We start from the raw sequence: 17880 nt of genomic DNA, 5'->3' as shown, positions 1-17880 counted from the left end.
TAGCAGTATTTATTAATATTTTTGATGATGACAGATGATATATTACAATAATGGAAAAATGTATGACTTTTTGAATAGAATATTCGTAGATGTGTTAAATTCTTCAAAAATAAGTGACTTCTTTCTATTGTTATCAATTTTAAGATATTTTTTTTCATAAAACTAAGTGCCTGCGAGATACAAAGTATTAAGGAGTTTTATAATCAAATGCATGTTTTAAATTTGACCATTTAGTTAATTTTTTAAATTGAAATGTATCGGCTTCGTTAGTTTAAATTAAATATTAATTTTTAATCATATTTCCTATTACGTTTTTATTTTAGGTACAAATTTTAATATAAAGTACCTATACGTATATTATGTCGCCTCGATGCTTTTCATGTTCGACTAAAATTTTGATGTAAATATGTGTGATGTAAAATGTTGACAATCATTATTAAAATATGTGCAAAATTATTTTTTTTCCTTCCACCATTTATCAGATTAATTCAGAATATTATGTGGTATAGTCAAAATTATTTATTATATTCTATTTTCTATTTCAATTCTTAAACATCGTTTTAGAAGATGGTGGTCTTTTAAAATCTAAGCACGTAAAATTAAACGATATTTTGTTTTGAAGAAAAACATTTTTATTTAGATCATAAACTTTGATAAAAATAATTATATTAATAATATTTTTATGACAACTTACAAATATTCATATAAAAGAATAACGTAACATCTATTTAATATTAAGTACATTAAAATTCAACGAAAATGTGCTACCACTTTCGGTACGTATAACTAGTGTGACTCCTCGAGGTGGCGTGCCCACGCAAAGCCCGCGAATTCTTTATCCACTAGAATTCCGTCACAATGTCTGCATCTCGCATTCATGAGACAATACCTGACAGATGACAATACCTCAAGAAGGCTGAAGTGTCTGTTTCAAAATGTACGATTCGCAGACGCAGACATCGATACTGTGATACCTCAAAATGGGTTTTGTAACGTGACTAACAAAATAAGAATCAGAAATATCTCTACAATTTTCAAATAACTTCTTCAATATTCACCATACTCTTTATTTTTATCTATTTCACAATGTTCACAAACATTTCATATCATAATTTAAAGGTTCTATTTACACCGCACTAACACCGGAAAGGAATAGAAAGTGTATCTCGTTCATCGTTAATAGTAAATGGAATGTTTTATAATGTTTCTGTATGTTTTGCACTAGCTTTCTTTAAATTCCACCTTAGAAAACTGGAGTTAACTAGAAACGTTTGTGAACATTGCACGATAAATATGTAACAAACATATCAAACAGCTCAAAGCTTTCAAGTTATTATCGGATCGATAGTTACAAAGCAGAAGAATATGTTACACTCAATCTATTAACTACGTACATATTAGTTACAGTTGAGTATAACATAGCTTGTTTACGTCATCGATATGATACATTTTGATTACATTAATTCCGTCTTACACGTATCAAATAACAGACAATTCCAATAAACATGATTGCACAAGATCGCGTACGCATGGCTGCTGCGCGGGTCACGCCCTTTTACCTAACTACTACAATACAACTGATTTGCGTACTTTATTGCTACTGACATTTGTGACTTATGACGAGATTCAGAATCACGATCTAAAATCATTGTAAGTTAAAAACATTAAAGCTGCACAATTTATAATATAAGTACATAAATAAATAATACATCGATAAGTAGGTATATAACAATGTTAGAGTCCGCTCCGCGTGAAAGGTAAATGCAGACTTTGAGCAATGCGATGCATACAAATTATATAAATTCATAGAGAGATTAAAATTTATAAACATAGTGGTTAGACATAACGAGTGATAACGATATGGAAGAATTAATGAGGCGCAGTCACGGCGCAATCACATACATATTATTTCCACAGAAATATGTAAATTGCAAACTTAATAATAATTCGATACCTGCAAACTTGACAGTATAACTACGCATACCCTAAACTAAAATCGTTAACTATTCTATGTCATAATATGGCAGTTAGTCGAACCGTCAGCTCTCGGCACTCCACTTAATATTATATCTTGGGCGACTTTGTCTGCGACCAATGGAATATCAAAACAGAACCTGGTTCTGAATTTCGAATAAATCGGTGGACAACACTTAATATAAATTTTGTGACAAAATTACATCTTATTACAGACATTAGCATCGGCTTATTGTGGGTAAATCTAGATTATTATATCATACGAGATTCATACAAAAATATTAAATATTTGATCGATATTGTCATGGCCCGAAGGTAAAATATATTATGCATAACATATCTAAGTAAGTAATTGTACACAAACCACTCCCGTTGATGAAATTATTAATTCTGCTTTGACGACTTGTGACTACATATAAATGACTACTACATATTAAGCATTGTAAATTATGCAAAATGGCCGCTAAGACTCATTTAAAATTATAATTTGTTTTATTGATTCCATTTACTATTTTATTAATCAGTACCCTTTTAATTTTTAATTTAGTACCGATGTAGGTATTTTGCGAGTCGAATAAATCACGACTCTATGTAATCAGATATGGGACAATAATTAATACTTGTAATAAAATGATCATTTTATTAATTTGAAATGTAAATGACCATTATAGTATTAGTCACAGCGCCCAGGATACGGAAATAATTTGTGATTGTAACTAATTCTAATTACTTTATCTAAGTGCATGAATTGAGCGAGCTTATAAAGCAAACTTATGTCATAAATCTTAAAAAAGTGGATGGCATTTAATTTGACTTAACTCACTTAACATAAAGATAAACATTAAATATAATAATGACAAAGATATTTCCATTACACAATAATGCGTAGATGACCTATCTACAAAATGTTTGTGACAAGAATTTCTTACTTTATCATCATGGCAAGATATAAAGGTACCTGTTGAAACGATAACTACATAATTCTAGAATGATAACAGATGAATGGCACACAGGTTAAATCTTCAGCAGCGATTCACTATAATTTCACAACATAATTAAATTCTCTCTGGAAATTTTAAAACTTACTTTCGATACACAAGCCATCACCATTACTGTGTGATTGTTAAGGCACTAAGAGATATATACAAGGCAGCTCGCAACAGCGAGACTTACAGGGCGTTCAACCATTATTTGTGACATTTGTTCATTAAGGTGAGTGCTGGCGATGAACCACTTATAAGTAAATTTCAATCTGAGATCGACGACATCTTGAGAAAACCTTATCTATAATTAGTGAGTTTAAAACTTGGAATGTTACAAGTACGTTTTTGAGTTCGCCACAACTAACAATAATAATTTATGGGACTTTAACGAGTACCGAAAACTTGGCAAACCTTTATCACATTGTCTATACAGTCCAGGTGAAAAATAAACCTCATAATTATCTGGTATTGTCGGGTGATAATCGTAGCTAATGTTCAGTGGGCAACTCCACGAATGTAATGTCGTAAAGAGGCTCGTCTTCGGTGGAGCCAGCAGGCCGCACCTCCAGTAGGAACAAGTCCTCGTTACAATAGTACGCCAGCATTTCATCGTCAATTTTCGCCGTAATCCTATAATTAAAAGCACACATTAATCACTAACACACATTAAATCCCACTTGTCAACGATTTTTAATTAAATTCGTTTTCCATTAAGTAAGATTAATGATATTAATAAACTTAATTGATAATTTATTAATATGTAAAAATGTTTTCGATTGGTTTTAAAGGGCTTGGACAAATTTTAATTAAGCATAAATGGGAGTTTTTTTATAGTTTTAAAAAAAGCAATGTGAAGTTAGTGGCGCGCCCTCTAGTGAAGCGAGACCTTACGACGCGAGGCGGCCGAAAACTAACAGAACTTTCAGATGCCAATGAAAACCACTTACCCTTTCTTGTTCTTTCGATAAAGATTATTAATTGCCGAACTTGAAATTTTGTACTTATTCTCAATCTGAAAATGAGCAAAAATAAAAACGATTACATTGGGCCTTTGGCTATGAACCGAGACGTCTCGTCTAGTGGTTTTACAAAGAGAGAGAATCGCGAAGGAGTTACCGAAGTCTAAATCGCGGAACGAGGCAGCCGCCGAGCGCGGGTGTTAATTACAACATGCAGTTATGATGGTCGTGTATATTAGACGTGTTATGAAGCGCCACACGGTTACACAGCGGACGAAGCGTCTCGATTATTTTCGTTTAGGTTAATACTAAGTCCGAAAACGAATATCGATACGAGGGACCGAGAGGAACTCTCGTTCGTCTTCTGTTAGCTGACATCACCAAGGTTATTTACGTGCTTTCGGTGTTCTTGATACGTTACGTTGATTTCATCAATGTGACGTATCAAGGATTAGGGGTATTTAGTGGGTACTTACAGCGTGAAGAAGACCCTGAGTGGTGGGAGGGACGACGTGTAGGGGCGTGTAGACATTATCTGTGTCTTGACGAACATAAAGCATGACGCGCTCACTAAGCGGTGGTGTTGATGTACGTGCCCTCTTGCCAAGCACACCTTCCAATTCTAATGAATCCTTACGATCACTGTAAGGTGATAGGCCACCAACATCGGACCGATACCTGTTGGGGACAAAGCATTTATTTAAATATGGAAGAATTGTCACACTTCAAACATTCAAGATTTAATGTTATCTAACGATTAAAATCTTGGTAAAAATGTTTTAAGAACTTTTAAACCACTGTAATTTCCACTCGGCAAATAAGACAGCCTTTAGAAAACATGGCTATTCTGTTCGTGCACTAAATTTGGCAAATTGCTTACAATTAGATTAAATACTCACGCAGGCGCATCCGGTGGGAAGTGGTTGTGGAATTTTAGCGCTGGTGCTTGGGGCTTCGCTGCATGCAATAAGAAAGGTGACGCGCCCTTGAGATGGGCTTCAGCTAATGCCGCTTCGTCATGTCCATAGAATCCTTGTATGTCCATGCCAGCTAATTTGTCTATATCTTCCGCTGGGCTAAATAGTACAGGAGGTTTCGATAGATCAGCCATAGAGTAGAACTCGCTTCTTTCCGTAACTGGATGATATATCTCGTCAAGCTTCTTTCTGTTTGTTGCCGACATTTTTCTTTTTGCCGCTCGTCTTTCTTCGTCGCGCGTCTTTCTCTCTGCACCCTTTAAATCAATAAGAAATTATTATTGGAGCCTCGAGATTAAGATATGAAAATAAATTATTTTTAAGTATTACTGAATTTAAATAAATGGAGTTCAAAGAAATTACCTTATCACAGAAGACTTTTATTTGACAGTAACCTCTGTGGTAGACTTGCGTATCCCGGGGATCCTCAAACGTGTCAATCTGGATGTGCAGCGGTAATCCCTGTAAAACCAAAATAAACTTTATTTCTCGAAATCTTTACATACTTTCCAAGTAGGTAGGTAGACCAGAGGTAGACCACAAAAACGGTGGGACGACGACATTAGACAAGTCGCGGGAACAAAATGGGGTAGAGTGGCCATAGAAAGGCCAGAATGGAGAAGATTGGAGGAGGCCTTTGCCACCTGACAAACGGACACAAGAAGAAAAACACAATCTACGAAAAAATAAAAAATAAAATAATAATAATAATGTTATGTCCGAAAAAACGCTATATTATATACTTTCCAAGTGGTTTTCCTTTGCTTAGATCGTAATTTTCTACGCCTTTCTCTAACCATTTAAATCATCAATCGTGGAACTATGCAATGTAAGCAAATTACTCAAGATATTTCACGCTAGAAGTCCGTATAGAGCTATCATATTTAACAAGAACCGTTTTAATAGACACACAAGGGATAATTATCGTGAATCTACGAATAAGGAAAATATGCACGTGTCTGAATCGAATCGTATTAAAAGTTATAATTGCGACTATTCGAGGTCGTCATTAAGCCAATAAACGCTCTGAAGTTATTTTAAAAGTTTTGTTGTTATAAAGACAACTATTTTAAATAATAAATGTTAATATGATCATTTGTTCTTAATAAAAATATGCAAATGTAAATTGTTAACCGGTCATGCTTAAAAGCTATTAAACCAATATTGATATGTGTTGGTATAATAATACATACCAGATCCCTTATCTTAAGCACAAAGGACACTATCGAAAATTAATATAATTTATTACTACAAATAATACTATTCCTATAAATATGACCCCTAAATAAGCAAAGTGAAAAGCTTTGACACTGATTCATGACATGACACTCGCAATACCTACTACATAGTAGTTAGAATCGAAATAACTACATAGTTGTAGGTATTGACATTCATAAAACATATTAATTTTTGATCATAATATGTAGTCGTAGATATAAATAAAATAAACCTAATATTAATAAGATTGTTAATGAGCCTAAGCTTCCGTTTTAATAACTTTATGTAAATGTGGAATATTACAAATAGCATGTTTATTTAATTCCCGTGTTTGCGTCGTCGTAATTGAATTAAAAATATATTTATACCCTAAGATATAAATAGCATATCATCAAAGAATCTAATACACAATTGATACTTAATTAAACATGATTGTTAAATTTATAGTAAAATGATGCGCCACGCGTCTTCGGCACAGTATTAGCGGTAATCGACCTCATGTCGTCGCGTTCAATGTGTTAAGCTTAATTAAAATTTTGTGGCATAAAAACATTTTAATTACATTCGTAAACTAGCCATGCTCAATAATTTCCCACGGTACAAGGCAAAGAAAGACTATGCGTGTTCCTGTTTTATTTGCACGATAAGTTGCTTTTTTTCTTTACTAATTAAGAATATGTCGATTCGCTCCTTATTTGAGATAATTCCGAAATGGATGTCGGACTTGTTAATATATTTTAAGACTGCCATAGACATATAAATTAGAAAAGAGAGAAATGTTTTAAGGTAAAAATGTATATATTAACAATATATTTAACTTATAGTCACGTTTTTAAAGTATGTTATGATATATATATAACTTATTAAATTTGTTTTAATTGCCTATTTATAAGTTTTAAATTTGTCATGTTATTATGTAGGTAATTTGTATATACTATATTCTGTATATGATATGTGTTCGAAATTAATCGATTTATTGTGCTAAATATCAAAATAAGTATATACATATTTAGAATAAATTAAACTAACCTTTACACCCTTTTGACTGCTGAAGTCTGTACTTAAACACTGCACTGCTATATTTATCTGAAAGTAAAAAAGTTGAATTAAAATGTGGACCATGTTAACATCTCTTTATAAGTACACAATATCAACAATGCCAAACAAGGACACGAGCCGTGAAGAAAACAGGTAACAAGTGGGTTTCATCCTAACAAAAAGATTGAAGGGATTTTTATTAAAATCCAATATGAGTATGTAATAGGTTAGGGTTTTTGCAAAGCTGCAGGAGGCGTGCAGGCGGGATACTCATTACGCTCTATGCAAATGACGCCTTGCGTTTTTACTGGACGCCGCACTACCGATCACTGTCAGAGCACGCATTATCTGTCGCAAACTACTTGCATCCGCCGTACCCATGCAATCGTAAATAATTATGGGTATCGATAACCGATTATTCGTTGTCCGTCGACTAGATGCTAATTTTAGAGGTATTTCTTAAACTTGAATTATAGTAGTTGAAGAAGTATAGTTGTTTCAAAAAAAACACGATGATACTTTATCCTCAATAATTGTAATTTAGGGTCAAAATTACTAGCACAGACTAGCTTCAAAAATACCATATTAGAAATTACGTTGATAGATTATCTTACCTGGTAGAAATAAATATTTCTTTTATGCTGTATTAGACTTTATTTTATCTGAAAACGGTTATTTTTGCGGAGGTGAAAAGGAGTTCATTCTCGAGTATTAAAATTATCTTAATGCGATTATGTGTCATTAAATATAACGTAAATTCCGTTTTGTAAGGGAACTAACAAAAAAATTATCTTACTAAAAATTGAATAATGCAGAAATTACGATAATAACCATAAACGTTCGTGAACATTATATTTTTTTGCAATTAAAATAACAGTTGTGCAGTACGAGTTTTGCCTCTATCGCTTGAAGCTTTTTGCTCCATTGCCGCCGACCCCTATATGGTTTCAGGATTTTATTTAATTATCCTTCAATTTTGTAATTAAAAACGTGGCTTGGGTTTCGATGAAGCTAAAGTATAAATGTAATGCATAACTTTATGCGAGTATGGACTAAGCATGCACATATTTTTGCATTCATAATATGCGTTTTATTTTGTTTGCTACGGATGAAAAACATTACAAACTTAACGTTTTAAATATTGTAAGGCATACCACTAAGCTTTAGCTTTCAAATTAATGCTTTAACATCAAGATATAGCTATTTAAAGTCACTTCGGCGACTAGCTTACTTTTTTATGCAAATTATTGTTCTTGCTTTTTTCAACCCTCTAAACAATAATCAAATGTATTTAAAAAACACACATACAATAAAAAGTCTTTATACCTAGTAATTTACGAATAGACGAAACATGTTTATACGTCGATAGATAGTATCAATGTACATATGTATTTGCCTACCTTTGCAGCGCTTTCGAGTGGGTTCCAGTAGACAGCTATCGCGTTGTGCGCGACCTCTTCGATGCACCCCGCGAGACCGATGCTGTTCTTTGTGTCTGCAACAAAACCAAACATTAATCATGTCCTCAGCTAACTGTTCAGTAATGGTTGTAGAGATTTCGATTAAGATATCAACGCACAATACGTCATCGACGATGGAAATTTATTTGCTGGGCGTGAATAATCGAGATAGGATCGATTCTCCTTCGATTTTACCTAAGCTTAAGATGTCATTATAATTAACTAATACAATAATTTATATTAGATTGGGTTTCTGCATGGGTTCTGTTTCTGCAGAGCGACGATGTATGCATGCGTTGAAATCCGAAATCGTGTTCTGTTTTTTTGGCATTTGAATTGAAAATCATTAACCGACGGTTCTGTGTTTAATAATATTTTTCTGTGGAATTTGCATAACGATTGTCAGAATGTAATTTTATTTGTCAATTTCATAATTAATTAGCAATAAAATATTCATGAGTGATTTTTTATATATCTAGTTTTCATACAGCATTAACTATATATACTATATACTGAAAATGTTATAATTTCGTACGTAAATTGTTGTTTTCGTTTGTCCATGCGAATGTTTATTATTCAAGTATTAGGAGTGCATTAGTAGACAGGCGGTGGTCGTTAGTGAGTAATAGCCGTAAGATCTAGCCTGGGCCAGTGCGTGGGCAACCTTCACGACAAAGCTGCATGAAAACTTTAGTACAAAATCGAGATACATCGCTCTATAATTAGAATTTTAAATTTGGAATTGTAAAAAAACCTTCTTTCTGGAGTGATGAAGTAGTAGGTAAGTATTGCGAACTCTATAGAAAAGGATTTAACAATACCAATTCTTATTTCTAATACAATATTCAATTTTGGTATAGTGTATATGGTAAGAAAAATTTAAAATTAAAAGAAATAGGGGAGAAATGTAGGGCATATTATAAATTATATAGAAATATGTATACGATTATAGTCGTTATTACTGTTTATAAGTAAACACTTAGTTCCGAATCCCAATAAATTCAAGTAATCAATTTCTCCTGTCTGTATGTTTATCAACTGTGGCAGGTATCAGCATATAGACAATCTGTGCGGTCGCGCGGGCGCTGACGTGTTTACGAGACGCCGCCCGCCCTCAAACACCATATTGTTCAACTATCTCTTACTTTACGTGTAAATGTCACTGCGCAAATTCACACCTACTCGCACTTGTTTTACATAATTGTTACTTGCAATTTTACAAAATGGTTGACTTAAATCAAATTACTGTAAATTATTTCTGCAATCATTTTAGGTAACAAATCAGTATCAGGTAAAATATAGTAAGCCGAAAGCAACTTTACATTCAAATATGTATTACTAATCCAAATTAATCGAAACCAAATTTTGTGGATTAAAATATCGTATTTCCGTCTATCGTTAATAAAGGTCAATGATGCGTAGCTAATGCTAAAACTTTAACAAATAAAAGTTAAGAAGCCGCTTTTCGCTGAAACTGCCGGTTGACACGCGATACAAGATGAATCCAAAGTAATCGGAGAAGTTATTGTGTGGAGGCGCGGTGCGTTGCGTTAACCCCCCTCCATTCCTCTTTCCTTCCCCCTAGACCCCGGTTCGCTGCACTTTCACACGCCCGCGCACAGGTGTCCGGTGTCGCCCTTGAAGCTACTCCAACTTTGCATATTTTATGATGTTTCTTTCATTGCCATAATTGATGAGACTATTCTTAATGGTAAAACGGTAAATTTCTTATTTATTGTGATATTAAAGTGCATCATGAGATGTTTTTACAGTTTTCAATTATTTAATAAGTTTATTATAGGTACAATGTGAACACCCTATAAATGAATATAAATTGAAAATTATTTTTCTTCAACATCTTATCGAGGAAAACATATTTCATGTCGGTTTTTAACCGAATCTATTCCAAGACATAAATGATAAAGTAAAAAATAAACGACTAACATCGAGATAAAACTCAAAACCTTGACATTAAACTTGGCCCGCCGCGCGAATTAATGGCTTCCATGTTTTTATTTTCCTTGAGATTAGATTTATAGGCACCGTTTGTGGGTACGTCGTCACTCATTACGAATGTTATAACGTCTAAGCCTTAAGTAATATTAGATTGTATGGAGTGTCATATATCAGCGGTGTTTACTTTAACTTGGGCGATTAATATGCGATGACGCAATCTTTTATTGGCGAACATCGGGGAACGTAATTTTCCATTAGATTGAAGAGTAAAATATGTATATAGGCAGACATATTTTCATAGAAGCCTGAGGCGCGGGGAGGTTCGTCGCGCAATTAACATGCTAATGAGCGCGTTCCGCGATATTATCGCAGTAATTATGTCCGCGCGCGACTATATTGTACCCTTGCTTATACGCTCCTCGTTTCAGACAACGATTTCATAAGCAATCAATGTTATCAATATGCACAGTATACAAAGTTTAGTTTGGTATTTCCAACAGGTGTTTTCGAGTCGTTCAAAGACGGAGATTTCTCACGAATTTTTACGATTTCCTGTTAGCCGCATAAAAGTGCTGGGTATCTCTATCATAATGTTTTATTTAGCCTCATCTATGTAAATTATCACTATTCTATTTTATCTTTAATTAAGTTAAAGTATGTATCATTAAGAGTGTGTAATCTGAAACTACGACGGAGGGAAAGGCTAGATGTGGCGCCGCGTCGGTTGGTTATTTTTAGGCTTAGGATTGATAGGTTCATCGTTCGGTGTAGGCTGAGTGCTTGATGTGCGCGTTATTTATGCAAATGCTCTAACGACATATAATGCTGGGTAGCGGGGTGCAAGAAGTAGGGTTGTCACTCGCATCGTCTAGAGGTTTTTTATTTCGTTGTTGTAGAAATTAAACTACCAGATACATAATACAAGCGCCTTATTTAAATTTCTCTAATTGTAAAGTAAACATATCTCAAGAGTAGAACTGTAAGTTTGAAAGTTTGCCATTGACTAAAAACAGATTCTGGAATTTTGATTTCCTTTGTGATGCCAGCCCTAGCTGGGTGCATCTCTGCGATCAGCCTGCAGCACGGTAATTAGGTCCTGCGTGCCGGGCGAGCGCCGCCCGCGCCGCTGCACGCAACGTTCGCCATGTTTCTGTGTCGCCTCGAGCACGATTATCCATGTTTTTGTTGAAAATATCTTTGCAGTCTCCGTATTTGCTACTGTCTGACCATTGCCCTCTGCCACTGAGTGTTTCGCAAAATTTTCTATGTATTCACTACATTTGATTAAAATGGTACTTTGTTCCATAAATTGAATGCGTTTTTGTTTCTACAGGACATGTATTTATTTATTTATTTTGTACTCCTACAGCTAACACAAAATACATATAATAGCAAACAAATACACCGAGAACATAGCCACACTATGTTCAGTATACACTATTCTATCTATAAATAGATTGTAATTTTCAAGTACATTTAACAGGGCAAGGCTGAATTTGACAAAAAATAAACTTACCAGCATCTAATATTCTTTGTTTGACAGAATGTTGTCGTCCGTGCCAAAACTGCCACGCCTTGATCTCGTCTTCAGGGGATTTCTCTTCTCGGAACATAAGCATTACAACACTCTGCAACAACAAAAATAAATCTTAAAAGCAATATATAATACATGCTTTGATAAATCTCTTAACAAAACCTAAACATTATAGAAATTAATTTAGACATCTGATGCAAACAAATAATATTATGAATACTTTATGTTTTACCTCGATTACCGTGTACATAACCATCTCTGTTATTACATAGTTATCTCGTAATTTTATATGGTTATTATTTTTATAGTAAGACAAGTTTATGGCTATGGCTTCATTCATTAAAGATGTGGCTAAAGTGTGCACCAAATCTATGAAAAAGCAGTTAATACTTTTTTTTAATTCTCAAAAAATCATGTTTTATTTATAAAATTAATGAAGATGATGCTTTGAATAATACTAGCCATCGGCGACCAAGTATGCGAAATATGTTGTAACGATTTCTATAGACAAGTTAGAAAACGAAGTGAAAAAGAAGTGGCTCGCGCCAGGCGTGGTGCTAACCAGCCTTATAGGGCTAACGACGAGAAAGCACTGATTGATGGAACTACGACTCTCCAGCCGTAACGAATCCCGTTCTAAAGATTCAATATGAAGAAGGCTATGAGATATGTTTTTCTTTAAATAAATGTTAAAAATCCCATTCACGTAGAATATTTTGACATATGGACGCATCTAGTAACAACTGAAAATAAACCCCCATAGTTTAATAGTATTTAATATATTTATGTCGGTAAATAGCACTTCATCTATACGCGGGAGAGGCTTTCTCTACCTATCAGCCAAAGCGTAAAATCAACGGCACTACGCATATTTATAGATAGCCCATGTATTAAATGATAACGGTGCACGCCACCTCTACTCCGTCACATCAATGCAATAAATATAAACATTTACTGTTTTATGAGAATTCCGCTGAGACACAAGTATTTTTCGAAATACATAATGCATAGTAACTGTAAACGCGCGTTTAATAGGTGTATCGAGTTGACAATCATAATGAAACTAAAGAGGTTTATAGGTTTTATGACATTTACGCAGTGTTTGTTTTGTATAATGGAGCTATTATGTTGGAGCTAAAACTATTTTACTCGAGTTACGTTAGTATTAATGATTCATAAACATTAAGCAACTAATTTAGAGGCTGTCTGCTTGCTGCTGTTCTCGTGATTAAATGCCTGTTTTCAGTCAGCAATTGATCCTGAACATTTTAACCATAATATATATCTCAGTAAGTTCTATTCTAACAGGCACTCAGATGAACATGTACATTTAATTGAATGTATAATAAAATCTGCTAAGAAAAATAACACAGTTAATCCATCTAAACAATAATTATTACATGTAAAAATGATTATGCAGTCTTGATAACTTTATATATCGTATGCTTAATGCTAAACTGGGGAAAATGGTTTCTTTAAAAAAAAATTAAGTATCAATTAGGGAGGAACTTCTACCAAATCTTTTTGACTTAAACTTTAAATATCAGTAATGATTTAATGACGCATATATTTTGTGTATTAATTAAATATAACATTGAGTTTATTATTAACGAAGTTTCAAGTACGATGATATGTCGATAAGATTGCGTTCGCCTTTTTCTTTTCAAAATAGCTCCAATGTTTCATAACAGTTTTGCCTTCTCGGACCAGTTATCTTCGGTTTTCGGACCGCCAATTAATTAATCGAGTGTATCGACACTCGACCCGATTTCAGGAGCCGAGTTCGGTTGACAATCTCAGTTATCTGATTAAGCACGCTTTCTCTTGCCCAGCCCAACTCGCGTCACACACGCCCAAATATTATGTACCTCTATCGGTTACGTTCTGATCATTTCAAATTATTTATTTCATCACATTATATTAACATTTGTTTCAACTATCGTAATTTTAATTAATACGAAACTTATCTTAATGTATACGGGAAGGGCACAACAACACGTCGATATGTTAATTCTTTGCCTAATTTTTGTTGCAATCTTTATACAACGTAAAATTTTCCATATTGGTTGTATTATTCAACTAAAGGCAAATTTAAAAATTGATTAAAATTAATTAATTATTATCTTCCGTTACGGTTTCATGGGCAATACAAGTAGTGCGTATCGTAAAATAGCGTAACCGTGTTATGCGAGTCCGCATCATACGGTTATCGACGAGCTAATGTAAACGCGTGCAAATGCGTTGAGTAATCCTAATATTACGCGTGAATCGGTTCGCTTTTTGTGCGTCTCGACTTTCCTCGTTAGCAGCAGTGCATCCATCAGACGCTATCTGCTTTATGACAATTATTTATGTTCTACGGCAAAACTATTTCGCTCACCGTTGAGCTTTATCGATAGTGTAAAAGTAATGTCCTCCCTGATATGCTCTATCTGATACGAATACGTCTGTTTGTTAAGTGCACCAGTTGTTTGTGCTAGTTGTTTTAACGCCTAGTTATTTGCTGCAAATGTTCTCTGAATTGAATGTCGGTTTCGTCATAAATTCTGAACGGAGCTGTGGGTGTAACTGCAGTTGTCTATGGTACGCGTAGGTATTTATTCTAACTTCACTAATATAAATATAAGTCATATCGTTTCACTGTTTCTTTATATATTTTATTAGAAATTAATGTGTTTTTTCACCAATTTATGTTGAGCTGTATAAAAGAAATTATATCATAGACAGGTTCGTCATGTAGTAAACATATTGTCCTATCGATAATTTATTACCGATTTCAGTACATACCTATGCATCAGTATACGTAATATAAATATAGAACCAAACTTGTACATACATTACAATAGATCAAGTTCATTACACGAAAATCTCTAGCTTCATTATTGCATTAATTAAGATATAAACTGAAGTAAGATAAAATATAGCATACAAAGTTCGATTACATTATCAGCGACAGTCATTTACCGCTAAACCTCGATAAAATCGGAGCAACTCCTGCGATCCGTCGAGCGTCGGATTAACATCCCAAGGCGCGTGTAACACTAATCTGCTTAAATGTCGAAAGGAAATGTCAGATCGTAAAGTGCAGGGCTCTGTAGCGTGATGCAGCTTAGCTCGTCTTTACCAAGTAATCACGCATTCATAGAGCTTTCAATATTACTCTGCTATCTATGTGAAGCGGACTTTTGCATTTCACACTGTGAATGTTTTTTTTAATTAAATAGTTTTTTAGAACCTTATGCTTATGTTTTTTTCAATCGCAGTTGCTACTGAACGAAGATCTTGACTAAAAACAATCATTCAGCTCGTACGTATTATGGTTAAAAGTCTTGGAGAGTTAATTTTTTTTTCCAAACCGTTTGATAGTGGTTTGTGCTATTTTGTATTGTACAGTCCCAAATGTTAAACTAATGCGGTTGAACGTAGCAGCTGCCTGTCCACCGCACGCCGATGCTATCAAGGATTGACGCTAAATACGCGCGCCCTGTGACAGTTCCAATATTGAAACAATGACGAACTCCGCCTTACGTAATGCCATTTGTGTCCAGCTTAACTGTCACTCAGTGATGGAATTAAACCTAAGTGAAAGTCAATGTAAATATATGAGCACGTCTCAAAGATAAGATTAGAATATATATATAATTGATTGAGTCAAATGCAAGTGTTACGATTAGTATGCTTTCAGTAGTTACGTGATTATTATCGAATAGTACGTAATGTTTCGTAAGTAATAGTTATTAGCAGTGTTATGCGAATCTGAAATCGAACGTGGAAAATTCATGCTCTGTGAAGCGATGCGTCTTTCCTTTTGCACCGAAGACATAATCAGAAAATGATTAACTTTTATTTAGGACATATAAATATATACTTAAGGTATAAGATAAGTTCACAGTAATTTATCCAGCTTCATTGGCTTGCGTCGTAAATAAACATTATATCCATGTCATTATTTTATATTTCAAGTAATTGGTATAAGGTAGAGCGCATTATCACACTAAAACAAAAACTGCCGCCTGGATGCTGGTAATTGCAATTTCATTCATCTTTCATGTCAAAGTGACGGTTCCAGGAATTTTACAAGCAACCAAAAAACTGAAATGCAATTACAATGTCGAGCAAATAAAACGCCCAACTTTAAGCACTGTACTAGTTAAATACTATTAGTAATAACCTTGAGAAAATATTTGCTTATTTAGCTACCTCCGCTTTTTATCTTACCACCCGCTGATAAGAACTAGAGGTTGTTGTTACAACCAAAAAATTCCTCAATTATCGTACGAGATTGTAAGGTTATTATAGAATATTTTAAATGGATATGTCTGTATAATTATGTTCCTTATATATAACCTTGGCCATCTTTTTTATAGAACATAAAAATACACACAAACACAAATCATAGTAATAGCTTAAAGGAATACCGTTACTAACAGTTGCTGAATAATATTGTAATTTATAATAATTAAAGTGAGATGGGTCGCGATGCAAAAGAAACAGATGATGCCTCAGAAAAGGGTGCAAGGTAAATTGAGTCATCTCAACAAGTGATTGATTACCGAAATGATTGGCCTCTTCCGAATGCATATCTTTTAACTTTTTGCCGCGTAACGTGCTTTTTTAGTTCTGAATACGATTTTAATTCCACGTGAATGCGCAAGGTGAGAAATACGTTGCGACTCGTATGACAGCCCTTCACTTGTCGGCATGGCCAAAATGTGTTTCAGATGGTATGATGTACATATACCTATATACATCGGTATAATCTCTCTTCGTGTATAGCATGTTAAGTGTAAAATGCATCATTAACGTTTACCGTAAAAAGGCAACCGGAGCAATCATTAAATTCGTAAAAAACAAAAAGAAAACAAAAACAACGACATGTCTCGTTACTTGAATTTCCGTTGCTACGAAAGTGAACACAATGATGTCAGTTGCGATAAAAACTGAAGTAAAAAATTATTACTCTAAATATTTGACCATTGCGCTCATAGAACCATTTAGACGATTTAACTGTAATATGAAACACCAGACGTAAAAATAATAAAATCATAAGTTTATAATGTATACTTTAAAAAAATTGTATTAACTACGTGTTATCGATTCTGTTTTCTATTATATAAATTTATATAAATATTATATTTTTATTCACACTAGCATATACTTGTTACTGACATAAATAGTTAGGTTTTTTATTGATAAGCGGAAGCTAGTGGCGCATAAAAGTAAATTAATTAATGACATTGGTATATTAACATTGAGTTTTATATATCTTTTATACATAATTATTTTACATAATTAAATTTAATTCTTGTAACATGATATTGAGACGTGTTTTTTGTTGAAATATTGAAATGATAATCGCAGGTAAATGGTAATGGTGTACGTCTTGCGACCCCTCAAGTGACGTGGAATATAAAATGAGGTGACTGACTACATACGAGATGATTAATTGCCACAGCTTTGTATGATTGATCGATTTTCTTTCACGATTTTAGTTGCAAAAAATCTTCAGAAACAATCCTTTCGAGTGTACAAACGTCTCCATGGAGAGCATTTTAAAATAAAATTTGTCATCGCAATTGAGATGTAAATAAAGTTATAAACAGAATCTATACAGCGTGCGAACTTTAATTTCAAATTATTTTTTTGATGATTACATAGCGTATTCCTGTAATAACGTATAAAACAAAGGAAAATGACTCGAAAACCAAGATACTCCTGCGTGCAACAAAACTAATTACATTTTTGCCACGCATACTAAAAAGTTACAAATTATTTACTAAA

The 17880-nt window shown here is 33.7% G+C and overlaps 1 protein-coding gene across 4 annotated transcripts in view; it reads right to left on the bottom strand.

The window, feature by feature from the left end:
• Positions 1 to 628: 628 nt before the first annotated feature.
• LOC111004083 (protein grainyhead) overlaps positions 629 to 17880 on the bottom strand; it is a 70262-nt gene continuing 53010 nt past the window's right edge. For 2 of the 4 annotated variants that reach the window (XM_022274923.2, XM_022274924.2), the window contains exons 8-15: positions 12082 to 12193; positions 8550 to 8644; positions 7141 to 7197; positions 5257 to 5355; positions 4816 to 5150; positions 4393 to 4594; positions 3905 to 3969; positions 629 to 3587 (exon numbers count right to left, since the gene is read on the bottom strand). In XM_022274923.2, the coding sequence (XP_022130615.2) occupies positions 3446 to 3587; positions 3905 to 3969; positions 4393 to 4594; positions 4816 to 5150; positions 5257 to 5355; positions 7141 to 7197; positions 8550 to 8644; positions 12082 to 12193 (1107 nt within the window). In that variant the 3' untranslated portion in view covers positions 629 to 3445. The remainder of the gene's footprint in view (positions 3588 to 3904; positions 3970 to 4392; positions 4595 to 4815; positions 5151 to 5256; positions 5356 to 7140; positions 7198 to 8549; positions 8645 to 12081; positions 12194 to 17880) is intronic. The other 2 variants (XM_022274927.2, XM_022274926.2) reach the window with 2 other exon arrangements.

This window comes from Pieris rapae, chromosome 1, assembly GCF_905147795.1.
Source record: "Pieris rapae chromosome 1, ilPieRapa1.1, whole genome shotgun sequence".
Lineage (NCBI taxonomy): Eukaryota > Metazoa > Arthropoda > Insecta > Lepidoptera > Pieridae > Pieris > Pieris rapae.
The sequence above is the reverse complement of the archived record's forward strand: the minus strand, read 5'-3'. Positions and strand labels throughout refer to the sequence as shown.